The sequence below is a fragment of the Toxotes jaculatrix genome, chromosome 6, assembly GCF_017976425.1.
Source record: "Toxotes jaculatrix isolate fToxJac2 chromosome 6, fToxJac2.pri, whole genome shotgun sequence".
NCBI lineage: Eukaryota > Metazoa > Chordata > Actinopteri > Toxotidae > Toxotes > Toxotes jaculatrix.
This window is the reverse complement of record NC_054399.1, coordinates 19,995,989-20,007,633: the sequence shown is the minus strand read 5'-3', so window position 1 is coordinate 20,007,633 and position 11,645 is coordinate 19,995,989. Positions and strand designations below refer to the sequence as shown.

The 11,645-nt window shown below is 39.7% G+C and overlaps 3 protein-coding genes and 1 non-coding gene across 4 annotated transcripts; 2 read left to right on the top strand and 2 right to left on the bottom strand.

The window, feature by feature from the left end:
- The first annotated feature begins 667 nt into the window (after window positions 1–667).
- trnap-cgg lies at window positions 668–739 on the top strand. Its single transcript has one exon. It is a non-coding gene; the product is annotated as a tRNA-Pro (tRNA).
- Window positions 740–1,511: 772 nt separating this feature from the next.
- ncbp2 (nuclear cap binding protein subunit 2) lies at window positions 1,512–5,414 on the bottom strand. Its single transcript, XM_041040908.1, has 5 exons — window positions 5,284–5,414; window positions 4,650–4,736; window positions 4,152–4,246; window positions 3,802–3,940; window positions 1,512–2,087 (listed from the first exon to the last, which is right to left on the bottom strand). The coding sequence occupies exons 1-5, from the start codon at window positions 5,356–5,358 to the stop codon at window positions 1,989–1,991; spliced, it is 495 nt and encodes a 164-aa protein (XP_040896842.1). The 5' UTR covers window positions 5,359–5,414; the 3' UTR covers window positions 1,512–1,988.
- Window positions 5,415–6,326: 912 nt separating this feature from the next.
- On the bottom strand, window positions 6,327–8,301 carry fkbp2 (FKBP prolyl isomerase 2). Its single transcript, XM_041040910.1, has 2 exons — window positions 7,708–8,301; window positions 6,327–6,773 (listed from the first exon to the last, which is right to left on the bottom strand). The coding sequence occupies exon 1, from the start codon at window positions 8,160–8,162 to the stop codon at window positions 7,746–7,748; it is 417 nt and encodes a 138-aa protein (XP_040896844.1). The 5' UTR covers window positions 8,163–8,301; the 3' UTR covers window positions 6,327–6,773; window positions 7,708–7,745.
- An 859-nt stretch (window positions 8,302–9,160) lies between these two features.
- si:ch211-162e15.3 (protein NCBP2AS2) lies at window positions 9,161–11,050 on the top strand. The gene is made up of 2 exons (XM_041041291.1): window positions 9,161–9,267; window positions 9,381–11,050. Exon 2 carries the CDS (start codon window positions 9,465–9,467, stop codon window positions 9,768–9,770), a length of 306 nt encoding a protein of 101 aa, XP_040897225.1. The 5' UTR covers window positions 9,161–9,267; window positions 9,381–9,464; the 3' UTR covers window positions 9,771–11,050.
- The last annotated feature ends 595 nt before the right edge of the window (window positions 11,051–11,645 follow it).

The window sequence follows — 11,645 nt, the reverse complement described above, 5'->3', positions numbered from 1 at the left end:
CAGAGGGAATAAAGACATTGAGATTTTCTGTTTTTGTTTTCTGTTTGAAACAGCTAGCCATGTCAAAAGATATAAAAATCCACCTATGAGCTCCTCTAAAGCTTGCTAAATACTGGATTAAACAAAGAAGATTAATTTGTGGTAATTAGTGAGCTTTGCCGTGCTCAAAGGGACACTCAGTCACCATGAAGAAAGAAAGCAAGAAAGCAAATAAGCACATTTCCTAAAATTTCAAACTATTCCAACAGTTTAACAGTGTACAGAGTTTTATAGCAGATAAACTCAAACTCAACTCAAGCACAGCAGGATGCACTGATTTTAACCTCATGGTTCGACTCACCGGTGTCGAGAGTTACTGTTGTGTTTTATTGGTGAGAAAACCTACTGATTTGTTAGCTTTGGGGCGCACAAACCACTGCAGACTTTACAGAAACTGATTGAATTTGAACCTGCACAGAAAAATCCTGGAACAGTACACAACAGGTGTTTTATACCTGCAAAAAATGCTCATAACACGAGGTAGGTAACAGTTGTTTGAGGTATAATTCTCTAATATTAATTCACAGCAAAACTGTTCATGCAAGCTTTCAAGTTTTCCCTATTGACCTGTACATCTGAGCCCAGGAGAAAAAGACCAATTACAAAGAAAGCTATGCTCCATATCAAGGGCTTGTTGGTCTAGGGGTATGATTCTCGCTTCGGGTGCGAGAGGTCCCGGGTTCAAATCCCGGACAAGCCCTCACAGATCTTTATTTGATGGCTCTGGGGAGCTGCAGTATCCTTAAGGACTATCTATGAATGTTAACTTTGGTGCATGTAAATCACTGTTGAACCCTTGAACCTGAAGATAACCACTAGCTTACTTACTAGTAAGAAAGTGTTCCTCTTCTAGAACAATCTTACACCGGAGTGGATGCGATTTGTTTGGATAGGTAAATTATAATGCTTTGACTGGTCTAGAAGAGAAAACTGTCCAGCTGGCAGAGCCTTAGGACCAAGGCTATTTGGACATTCCCATTGATTTAATGTCCAATTTTATCATTAAAGTTGCTGTAATCAATATTTTTATATTACCAATAACTGCATGTGATGTGAAAGTTTGGGAGTATGTTAAGCGAAAAACAGAGCTAATATGAGAGCAGATACACACTTAAATTCTTCAGGTGGTCACAGACACAACTCCAAATGAATGTTATCATTGCTCCGTGTCTGCTGGACGTGTAAATAAGCTACTGTCAACCTAAAAGGGGAAAACTTCTCAGTGTTGTGTTTACAACTTGTTTCCACTGCCCCCGAGTGGCTAAATAAAATCTGTTCTGTGAACTTCATTTGCTTAGTACACACAAAACAGTGGAATGGGTGTATTTACAAAAATAAACACAGAACTTTGGATTACCAAACCCCAGAGACCTCCGAACCAGCACCAGCAGAACTAGCACCGGGTTCACATTAGTAGAAAGAGGCTAATAGTGATCAGGGAAAAATATAAATAAATAATTTCACTCACTAAATGTAAAAAAAAAAATCTTTATTTAAAAAAATTATACACGGTTTGGGACACAAAGTTTCATTCATGGAAATCAGTACTTCAGCAAGATCATTCTGTGAAATTGATATTCGATACAGTTGATACAACCCAGTCATTGCATGCTATCACAGTTTTCCAGCCTGTGGGGAAATATATGGTATTACTATATGCAGAATAATGAAAATATCACACAGTAACTTTGGAGTCTGGCCTGTGCTTTCACGTGGACTGATGGCAGGTATGGAGGCAGTCAGAAGAGAAAAAACAAGCCTCTAAAATAAATAAATAACAGTTGTGAATTTCCAGAGTCCAGCGGGTTCATGCTGTAGAGGTTTCATGGTAACACTGAGACAAACAATCTATGGTGACACTATGGTGGCATTGCTAGAGGATTAATCCAGTCCAGGTCTGATGGTGGCACTCCGTGTAGTCCAGGCAGACTGCTGTGGTGGGATTCAGCCTAAAAACTGTTACGTGACTCTGCAGGTGGGTGCTGCTGAGCCAGCTTACCATAGCCGCCTCTGGCTGGGTCGTAGTCCTGCCTGTACTCATCTCTCACCTGCACATGAAACAAAAACACAGCCAGAGGGCACAGGTAAATACACAAACACACACAGAAAAAAAACCACACATGCACAAAGAGGGAAAAAAGGCAGAAATGCTGCAGATTACCAAACTTTAATAAAGGAAACGTTCACATTTGAGCCAGTTTAGTGCCTTATAACTGACTTTAACTGATGAAATAAACTAAGATCAAAAATTTGCTTTGAGCTTTCAATTACACTTGGGCGCAATATCATGTAAATATGGGAATAATGAGGCACACTTTCAGACAGGAAAGCATTAATAGTGTTGAAAAGTGCCAGAAACAGTTATATTTGGAAAAGACAGAGGTAAAATCAGAGGCTCAAACCCAGCTTACTTTGGGGAGGGGGCTTCTGAAGCTATTCAACCATCCCACAAGAACTTTGGACAGTTTATACTGTCTTACTGACCTAAGTGGACTTCTGAGCTTAGATCATGTCTCATGTTCCAAGTGAATATGACTTGTGTCTTACTTGTGTTTAAAAGCAAACCTTTTCCCTGAAAATAAGCTGGTCTATTGTCCAATACTAATCTTTCCTTATTTACTCTCTCCCAGAAAGCTCATTGAGTACCACTACAACAAAATTGGACATGATTATGTATGTTGTATTTGCGAACAGCATAATATACACTTTCATTTTTCAAATGCCATACTACAGTAATGCTGTCTCTTCAAAGGCCATGGTTAATCATGCATAATTTATTTTGGAAGTTATAGCACTTTCTAAATATCATACTGCTGTATTAAAATGTCATGATATAGTGTATTGATTTTTTTTGAATGCCATTTCAGTATATGTCATTTTTCAAATGTCATGGTATGCTGTGTTTTATATTGTTTTCCAAAACGCTGTACTGCAGAAAATCCCAAATCCTTACAATATGAAGGAGACCCTGAACATCAGGATGATACAAGCACCCAGAGGGATGTCTGAGGTTAGCAGTGATTTAGAATCAAATCATGTGACCACAGCAACGGCCGGGAACAGTTAACCTACTACAGTCACTGGTCATCCGTTTCCCATTTTGGAAGGGAATTTTGTCAAGCGCACACAAGCATTTCTGAATTGAAGCAGCCTGCCTGCAGTCTGTTTGCATTAGATTTGATTTTATGCCAAAATATTAATTCAGTGTTTCACACTGAGCTGTATCTTTGACAGAGGGGGCAATGTGTTTAGCCCACAGGATATTAAAATACTGGACTGATATCCAGAAAAATTAAAAAAACAATACAATACATTCATATATTTGTCTGTGAAACTGTCCAAACAGCATAAGATTACAGCCTGTCCACTACTGGATCTTTGATGTTGATACTGGTGACAGTCCAATAAACCAATAATGATATATTGACCTGGTTTGGCATTTCAATACCACAGTTTCTTGAATTGAGCTTAACCATAAATGTTTTAACTGTATACGCTGAACACAAAATGAGGCAGCATTTAGATTAACTGTATTTTTATTTAAAATTTTCCAACATATCATGATGAGGAATAAACCCTGTGAAGTATGCAGTTTGCAGTATGCAGTTAAAAATGCTGCATGTCTGATTGTTGTGTGGGTGGAGGTGGTAATAGGAGGGTTCCTATATAACAATAACCACTCTGATGTCTACAGTCTGTCAGCATCCACAGTAGGATAACGACTAGTTTGCTTACTAGTCTTACTAGTGTAAGATTCCTCACCTGTCCTCCAGATTTGCCACGGCCGTACTGTCGCCCCTCCTTGAAGCCGGCGTCCCAGTCTGTCCTGATGATACGGTCGTCCAGCCGTGTGCCATTAATGAAGCGCATGGCATGTTCTGCATCTGCCCGTGTGTAGTATCTGGTACAACCAGAGTTAAGGTCTGTTGCAGGCTCCTAAACTTGCACAACATGCACACTTCGATCTTATAGTTATAAAATTGACCTCAAAACAAAGCACGGTACTTTGGTTAATAACCAGACAGACAGTGTGTGTTTTCTGTGCAGGTGAACAAAAGCATTTTTAAAGACAAAGCCTATGTTTAATATGGGTCACCTATTTAAAAGGATACTCTACAAAGCAGAATCCACAGGCTGTCTTCTTGATTTTATCCAAGCCGATGATGATGCGCTTGACATCTCCGCTTTTGGAAAACAGCTCATGAACCTGTACATCAAATAAACAAAAAGTGAGTATTGTTTAGGAGACAATAATAAATGTATGTTAAACATTAGATTATCCTGTAAATACTTTTCACTCTTATGAAATTTCTAAATTTGCATTGAAAGTTACCACAATTATTTCAGATTTCTCTAGATGCTCTGACTAGTTTTATATACAAAAAATAAACATATAGCACACTCAGATTGCTATAACAGATTATTAACCACTAGAGTCACAAGAATTCATTCATAAAAAGATGACAAACTGGCAAACATGAGAGCATTTAGTAACCCATTGTTTGATTTTTCATCTTCAGCTTCTTGTAGCAAAAGAATATGATGATAATTAAACCCGGTGCAGAGCTGTAGCTGATGATGTACTCATTAATAATGGCGGCGTATCCTACCTGTTCCTCTGTGGTGTAGAAGGAGAGGTTCCCCACATACAAAGTGTGGCTCTGCTTCAGCAGCTTCTCCTGTTCATAGCGGTTTCCCTGAAAACACACGCACCATTGGAAAATACGAGTAAGCACCATTCTCAATAAGCTGAGGACACTGGTCAGAGCTACGGGTTTCCCCACTGTAAAGGATAAATACCCAATAATCTGGTCAAGTGCTAACAGAAAGACCAGGGAAAGCTTCAGCACTGCGCTGTTAAGTGATTCGTCTGTAGATAAACCAATAATGGTTTTAAACAAACGCCCATCGATGCTCCAGTAAGTTGCATTGTTTAGCTGTGAACTGGGTATAAACTACTGCGAAACACATGGAGCTCAATAAACAGTAAAAACCGGTACTCCAGATAAAATTTTATCACTAAAAATCAGCTGAGTTCTCTATCTCATAGCCCAGACCCAGAACCATAACATAGTATTAAAGATGACCTTTCCAGTCAGGAACTATATAGTTTTTCCGTGAAGTCTGTGCCGAATCGAAGCGCTGTTGTTTGCTAACGGTTGCTAACTGTTAACCAATAAGATAAACCGTTGACGTCAAAAACCCTCGGGGATTGACGGTCCTTCAGAATAGTCCTCCATTTACCTTAAAATGCTGGTCTCTGTATTGGCTAACATCAATGTAAGAATCGCTATTTAACGCGTTTAATTTAACAGACATGGTGAAGTAGTCGAGGATTGCCGCTCTGAAACTATTCAACTACTAGTATTGCGGAAAACAGCTTCACAAAATTTCCGGTTCATGTGTCCGTCCTGTGAAGAGCTCCGGGTGGAACCATTAATCCCAGTTTATGAACATCTGCACTAGCCGGGTGGCGCCCCCTGCTGGTACCAAATTCTGTTCTTGGTGTTTTCACTTTGAGGTACAGTGCCCATGTGTACTACTAGTGATAATACCTCACAGTCGGTGAAGATATAAACCATGGACAAAGAAAAAAAAATATTTGACCCTTAAAACAAATAAATAGACACATTGTTCATACATTATTATTATGTTTATGATTTTTTTTTCTTTTGCTTTCCTTGTCTTTGTCTCTGAAAACAGCAGCCAAGCTTACCACTTCTGTAAGCACGGCCAGTTCAACTGCCAAAAGTCACATGACTATTGAAGCTGAAAGTGTAAATATGAGATGTGGTGCCTTACTATTGGCTGCAGTCCCTTTATGTCACTGGCTACTGACAGACTGCTCCTCTTGTTTGTTTGACTTGGATTTTTTTTTTTTTTTTTTTTTAATTTGACTATTTCTCTCTGATGTGTTTGCTTTTTTGATACTTCATAAATAGTTTTAATAAGTATTTTACCAATAATTTTCAGATATTAAAAATATGTACTTTTTTTTTTGTTTAAACTGCTTTCAATGCACTTGTATCCCACACAGTATTTGCCCCTGTCAGCAAGCAAAACTGTCATTTGAGAAACCTTAATGATTAAGTTTTACTGTACATTTATGGGGTGTAACTACCAGAATACTTAGGTGCATTAATCAGATGACTTTTACAAATGTTTACACAGAGCTTTAGATTGCACTACCCAACTCCAGGGCTAAGAGCCATAAAATACACAAGTTCCAGTTACACAAAATTGTAAAAACTTATCTTCCTAACAAAACCACTGTGGACTATAAAGGCTCCCATAAGGTCAACATTTTATTATCAGAATTCAAATATTGTGAACAAAAACATTTATCCTAATCTGTTTTTTGTCTGACTTTTGACTAAATCAACAACCTGAATTATTTTGCAAAAAAAAAGTACAGATATAAATCAACCCATTTATAAATCACTGAAAATTAAAAACAAAAGTGAGATGAAACAGCAGGGCATGATGTTATCATCAGCCCCTGGCCAAATACTGGGCTTAGCTGCTGTCAATTCCATTAATGTATAACAAGGACATACAGTCAGTTCTTAGGTCATATAATAACATCAGTCCAATAATCAGAGCATAATAAGCAAAGCCAGTGAAAGGAGGCCAGTGGCTCTGCCGGGCGGTGCCAACTCTACTCCCAGATTTGCCATGTAGTCTTCATCAGAGGTCAGATGATCTCCACTTTATGCTGCAACACCTCCTGGAACCTGAAAGAAAATTACAGTAGAATAAGCATTGAAAAACACCTCCTCCCAAGACCAGTTACCACTACTTCTAATAAGGGCTGGCAGTTTTTCAGTTGACACTGATCCGATACCTGAGTTTCAAAACTAACAGCGAAACAGTACTTTTTTCACATCCTGTCACCTGCAGCTCTTCATCTGTTGCTGGTGTGTCTTGTGGTGGCAGATATGACAGAAAATAATGTGCTGAACAAGACACCCCAAAACTACAGTTGTTCCATTTCTCCCTATAAAACTGATCCACGGTCAAAAACTGTGGCCATGGTTGCATTAAACAGGCAGGTTAATACAACCAAAACAGTATTAACCAGTGTTTGGCCAGGAAGGTTTATCCAAGAGTTTATTCAGAGGACAGGTGACACATATCTGCAATAACCATTGATGAAAGAATTATTCAGATTCTTTAAAAGTACTAATTTCACAGTGTAGAAATACTTCAAAACAAGACAAACTCCTGCAATAAAAATGTTACTTTAGTGTGTATGTATAATTGGGAAAGTGCAGTATTAGGGAAAGTATGAAAGGTAAGTACTCTAAGTTAGATCACTATTTCTTATACATTAATATTTAAGCAGCCTTTTACTGCTGATTATAACTACAGCCGCTTTAACAAATAGTGCAAATAACAATCTCCTGATTATTTTCTTAATTAATCAACTGATTTTTCTGTTTGTAAAAATTTTTTTAAAAAAAGAGACGAGTTGGAGTACCTTCATAATGTTTGTTTTATCCAACCAATGGTCCAAACCACAAAATTATTTAAAATGATTCAAAGGAAAATCTTGCATGAACTCAAAGCAAAAATACTCAGGTAACGTGCAAGTACCTCGGACTCATCCCTAAGTTCAGTATTTGAGTAAATGTACTTCGTTACTTTCTACCACCAGTACTAACGTACGTTTAGAAAGTTGTTCTTCTTTTGCCATCTCGTCTTCATCAAAGCTCGGATCTCCTCTCGATGCTGAGCAGCTCCACTTCAAAGATGAGCGTCGCTCCTCCAGGGATCTTCGGAGGAGCTCCCCGGTCTCCGTAGCCCAACTCGGAGGGGATGACCAGCTTCCTCTTCTCTCCCTCGCACATGCCCAGCAGGCCCTGATCCCAGCCTTTGATCACCTGCCCGGTTCCCAGGGTGAAGGTGAAGGGCCTGTCGCGGGGAATGCTGCTGTCAAACTCCGTACCGTCCTCCAGCTTGCCCGTGTAGTGCATGTTCAGCACGTCTCCTTTGCGGGACTTGATGGGGCAGTTGTCCACTCGCTTCTTGATGCCGATCTGCAGCTTCTTCTTCTCGGCGCCGTTCACCGCCGCCGGGCTCAGAGACAGCACCGTCACCGCAAACAGCAGAAGCACCCGCATGGCTGCAGTCCGTTCACAGGTTCAGCGACTCTGCGGGTAGGTTTGAGAACGAAGCTCGGCGCTCAGGGACAAAATCTGGAGGGATGAAAAAGGGAAATGAGCTGGGAAAATCTGTGATTGAAAGCGGATGTACGTACGGTGAGACCGGATGTAGTTCACCGGTTTGTTTTGAAGTTAGTTTCAGATTCGTCATACTTAGTTTAGCTCCAATACCAATGAAGGATCACCAATATCGATATCCATATCCTTATTTACATATGGATATATTATGTTACCATTACCACCAAATCATCTGAAAAATTTTTACTATTTTCTGTTAATCACATACATGTTGAAACAAAAAGACTCTTCTAACGATTAATAACAAATATTCATTATGTGAATTCTCTGAATTAATGATGATTCTGTTTTTGTGCTGCAGCAGAGATGCATCAGTCTCACAGGCCGCAAGTATGAAACTGTCACACAGCTGTCGTGGAGATAAACAATATCCCATTACCTGTCAGGTGTCACCTGCTTAATATTTTTGGATAATGAATCAGAATCAGTTTTACTGGCCAAGTTTGTGCATACAAACAAGGGATTTGATTCCGGTTTTCCTTTGCTCTCAGGCTGTGCAGAAACATACACCAACATACATATGGTTAGTGCATATTGAAGCATATTGTTTGACCTCCACTTGATACCATTATATCAAGTTAGTGTGCCAGTATTATGGCCTGAAAGATGCGTGACATTCAATATTGGAAAAGTAAAAATGCTCCAAATACATACTCCAAATACAGACCTGTTACATTTAAAAGGGTTAGATCTTAGGTCTCCATGGAGGATCACCATGTCTAAGCTTGCTGTCCCTGAAGCACGTTAGGTTTGGGGGAGCCCTGGGTTGAAACAAGGCATCAGCAGCCAACTGAGGAGGGAAAAAATCAGTACTTGAACATCCCAGAACTGAATGTGTGCCGTCCTGTAATCACCACTTGTGGCCGCTGCTCACTAAAAGTTAACGTCGCTTTAACTCCCGAATGTGAATCCAACTTCAGCCTCCGTCCACAGCCTGTTATGACACCTACCGCTAGCTGACGGTCACCGGGTTCAACTGGAGCAGGTCAACTTTTTTTTTTAACGCTTTATGTAGTTAGTGAAATTTACACCGTGTAAGTTAACGTCGACGAATTTATGTGTGCGGAAAACTAACGGTTAACGCTGGTGTCTTTACAGGGCTGAAATACACAGAGAGTCGGAAGGGACTGCAGAGTTAGCTGGCTTAGCTAACACAACACAACACAACAAACACTCGACAAAATGCTCTCTCGCATGTTATTTACCCTCATCAACAATCTGCACGTCGTCGAGAAGTTGGCCGAGTCTCGTCCGATTCGCAGGGCAGCCCAGATCACAGCCTACGCCATCACCAAGGCTCAGATAGCCGGCCGGGACGCGTCGGAGCGGGTCATGCGGTCCCAGACGCTGCGGCAGGTCAAGCACGAAGCCGGCAAAGTTCCCGGTGACCTGGGAGACATGGGCAGACGCCTCAGGAGAGTCCGAGAGACATTTGTGAACGAAGTGAAGGAAGGATGGAAGGACGGCTCCAGACAGATTAAGAAATAAAGAGGCCAGACTGTCTGCAGGACATTAAAGGGACTGGGAACTTCCTGACAACAAAACTTTATTGTTCTCGACACAATGACAACATCCAGTGTTTTTAATCTCACCTGACTGCCTATTAAAGAAACCAGGGGAACAAAGGTGAAATGATGTATGAACTGTAACCATCATAAAGTGTCTTCATGTTGGACTCGGTCAGTTCACAGTTAGGGAAGGTGGTTGTTGATAATGGGAGAGGTCAACACGTACCTGTGATCTATGGCCAGATCATTTATGATAAACTGTGGGTAGCTAAATAAGTTCACTGTATTCACTAGGCGTGGAAATTTGATGTGTGTACTTCATCTTTGAGACAGCCTGTTAAAAAGTAGGAACTGTTGTAGAGACTTAAAGGTGGAAGTGGATTAGTGTGGAAAGGTTATGTGCACTTTGCTAACGTTGTCATTTCGATAAAGAACAGACATCTAGAACAGCCTTGTTTTAATAGCCTCTCTACATTAAGTGATGTCCTGTCATTTCCCTCCAACGACCTACACTCATGCATCTATGACACCAATCCTGCCAAACACCTGTATTTGCTCTGTACATGAAGTGGTCAGTGGAAATCCTTTCATCAGATGAATGTATACATACAGAGAAGGAGGTGTTATGGGTATACAATGGATTCACCACTTAGTTCTGACTGTATAAATAAAGATTATAATTTATAACACAGCACTTTGACTGCTGGACTGTGTCAACTGATATCATTTGTCACTGACATGGGAACAGTCTGAAAAGAAAGGTTACATAGCTGTATAGTAAAATTAGAAATGTAAGAAAGTTGAAGTGATGTTGAAGTTTGAAGCTTCAGGTCACATGCTGTGAATTGCATATTCATAGATACTGGGTTTTTCAGTAAGGGAGAAGGAGAAGATGTGCTTTTAAGACCATATGAGACTTACATTTATTAATTAAAGCAGAGCATTTATAAATGTAGGCCCTTTAAAAAACAGTGACAAATCATCTGCAGGAACAGCAGAGTCCAAAGGACTGGAGTTCATAGTTCACTGTGTCCAAGGTGTAACTCCTAGTTCCTCTGCTTTTGTAACTGTAGCAGGAGAATGGCAAAGATGAATTTACAACATAATTCAAGTAGAGATAACAACACAGGACATTGTATTGCTTTCTTTGAGGTTTGGTCACTGCAGTGGCAGAAGCAGATTGAGCTGGTTGTAATTAGCACTGCTTTTAAATGTCAAAACACCTGCGTACACGTAGCCCAGTGGAGTCTTCAGTGTCAACAGAGAATATTCAGCCTTGACCTTCGCCCAATTATTGTACTGTATTATTACTTAAAGGTGCAATGATTAGTTTCACATTTAAAATGCCAAAACCAAAAATATCAAGCAGAATCCTTTCCCAAATCAAAATGGGGTAATTTCGTGTTCTGCCTGAAGTCAAACACAATTCTTTTTTATTTGTTTAACTTACAGAATAAATTTAAGTGAATCGTGTTTAACTTGAAACATCCAGGCAAATGCAAACTCATGTAATGACTGTAAATTGTGCTGCTACTTAAAGGAGCAGTGATTAGTCTACCAACAAAAATGTAATAAAGTAATTTTTCAAGCAAACATTTTATGGTTTCAGCTTTTCAGATGTGAGAGTTTGCTGCTCTTTTTTTAAAACTAATTTCACTGCGGATCTCTCTGCTATCATCTGGTTATATAAATGGCAAAACCAAATTTCACGTCTCTGTGTTCAGAAAGACATGAGAGGTGATCTGATTTATTCTCTTATTCTGATGCTAATTGAAATTAAATGTTTCTAGTAGCTGTGGGATGGATTAAAGGCCCGTTATATAACAGCTACATGACAAAGAGCCTCATATGAATC

Bases quoted from the DNA above. Each gene is read 5' to 3' on its own strand.
- ncbp2 (XM_041040908.1), bottom strand. From the start codon at position 5,358: ATGTCTGTTAAATTAAACGCGTTAAATAGCGATTCTTACATTGATGTT. The intron at 4,247-4,649 runs GTAGGATACGCC...TTTGATGTACAG, and splicing joins TCTACACCACAGAGGAACAG to GTTCATGAGCTGTTTTCCAA. The intron at 2,088-3,801 runs GTGAGGAATCTT...TTTCATGTGCAG, and splicing joins GTGGCAAATCTGGAGGACAG to GTGAGAGATGAGTACAGGCA.
- fkbp2 (XM_041040910.1), bottom strand. From the start codon at position 8,162: ATGCGGGTGCTTCTGCTGTTTGCGGTGACGGTGCTGTCTCTGAGCCCG.
- si:ch211-162e15.3 (XM_041041291.1), top strand. From the start codon at position 9,465: ATGCTCTCTCGCATGTTATTTACCCTCATCAACAATCTGCACGTCGTC.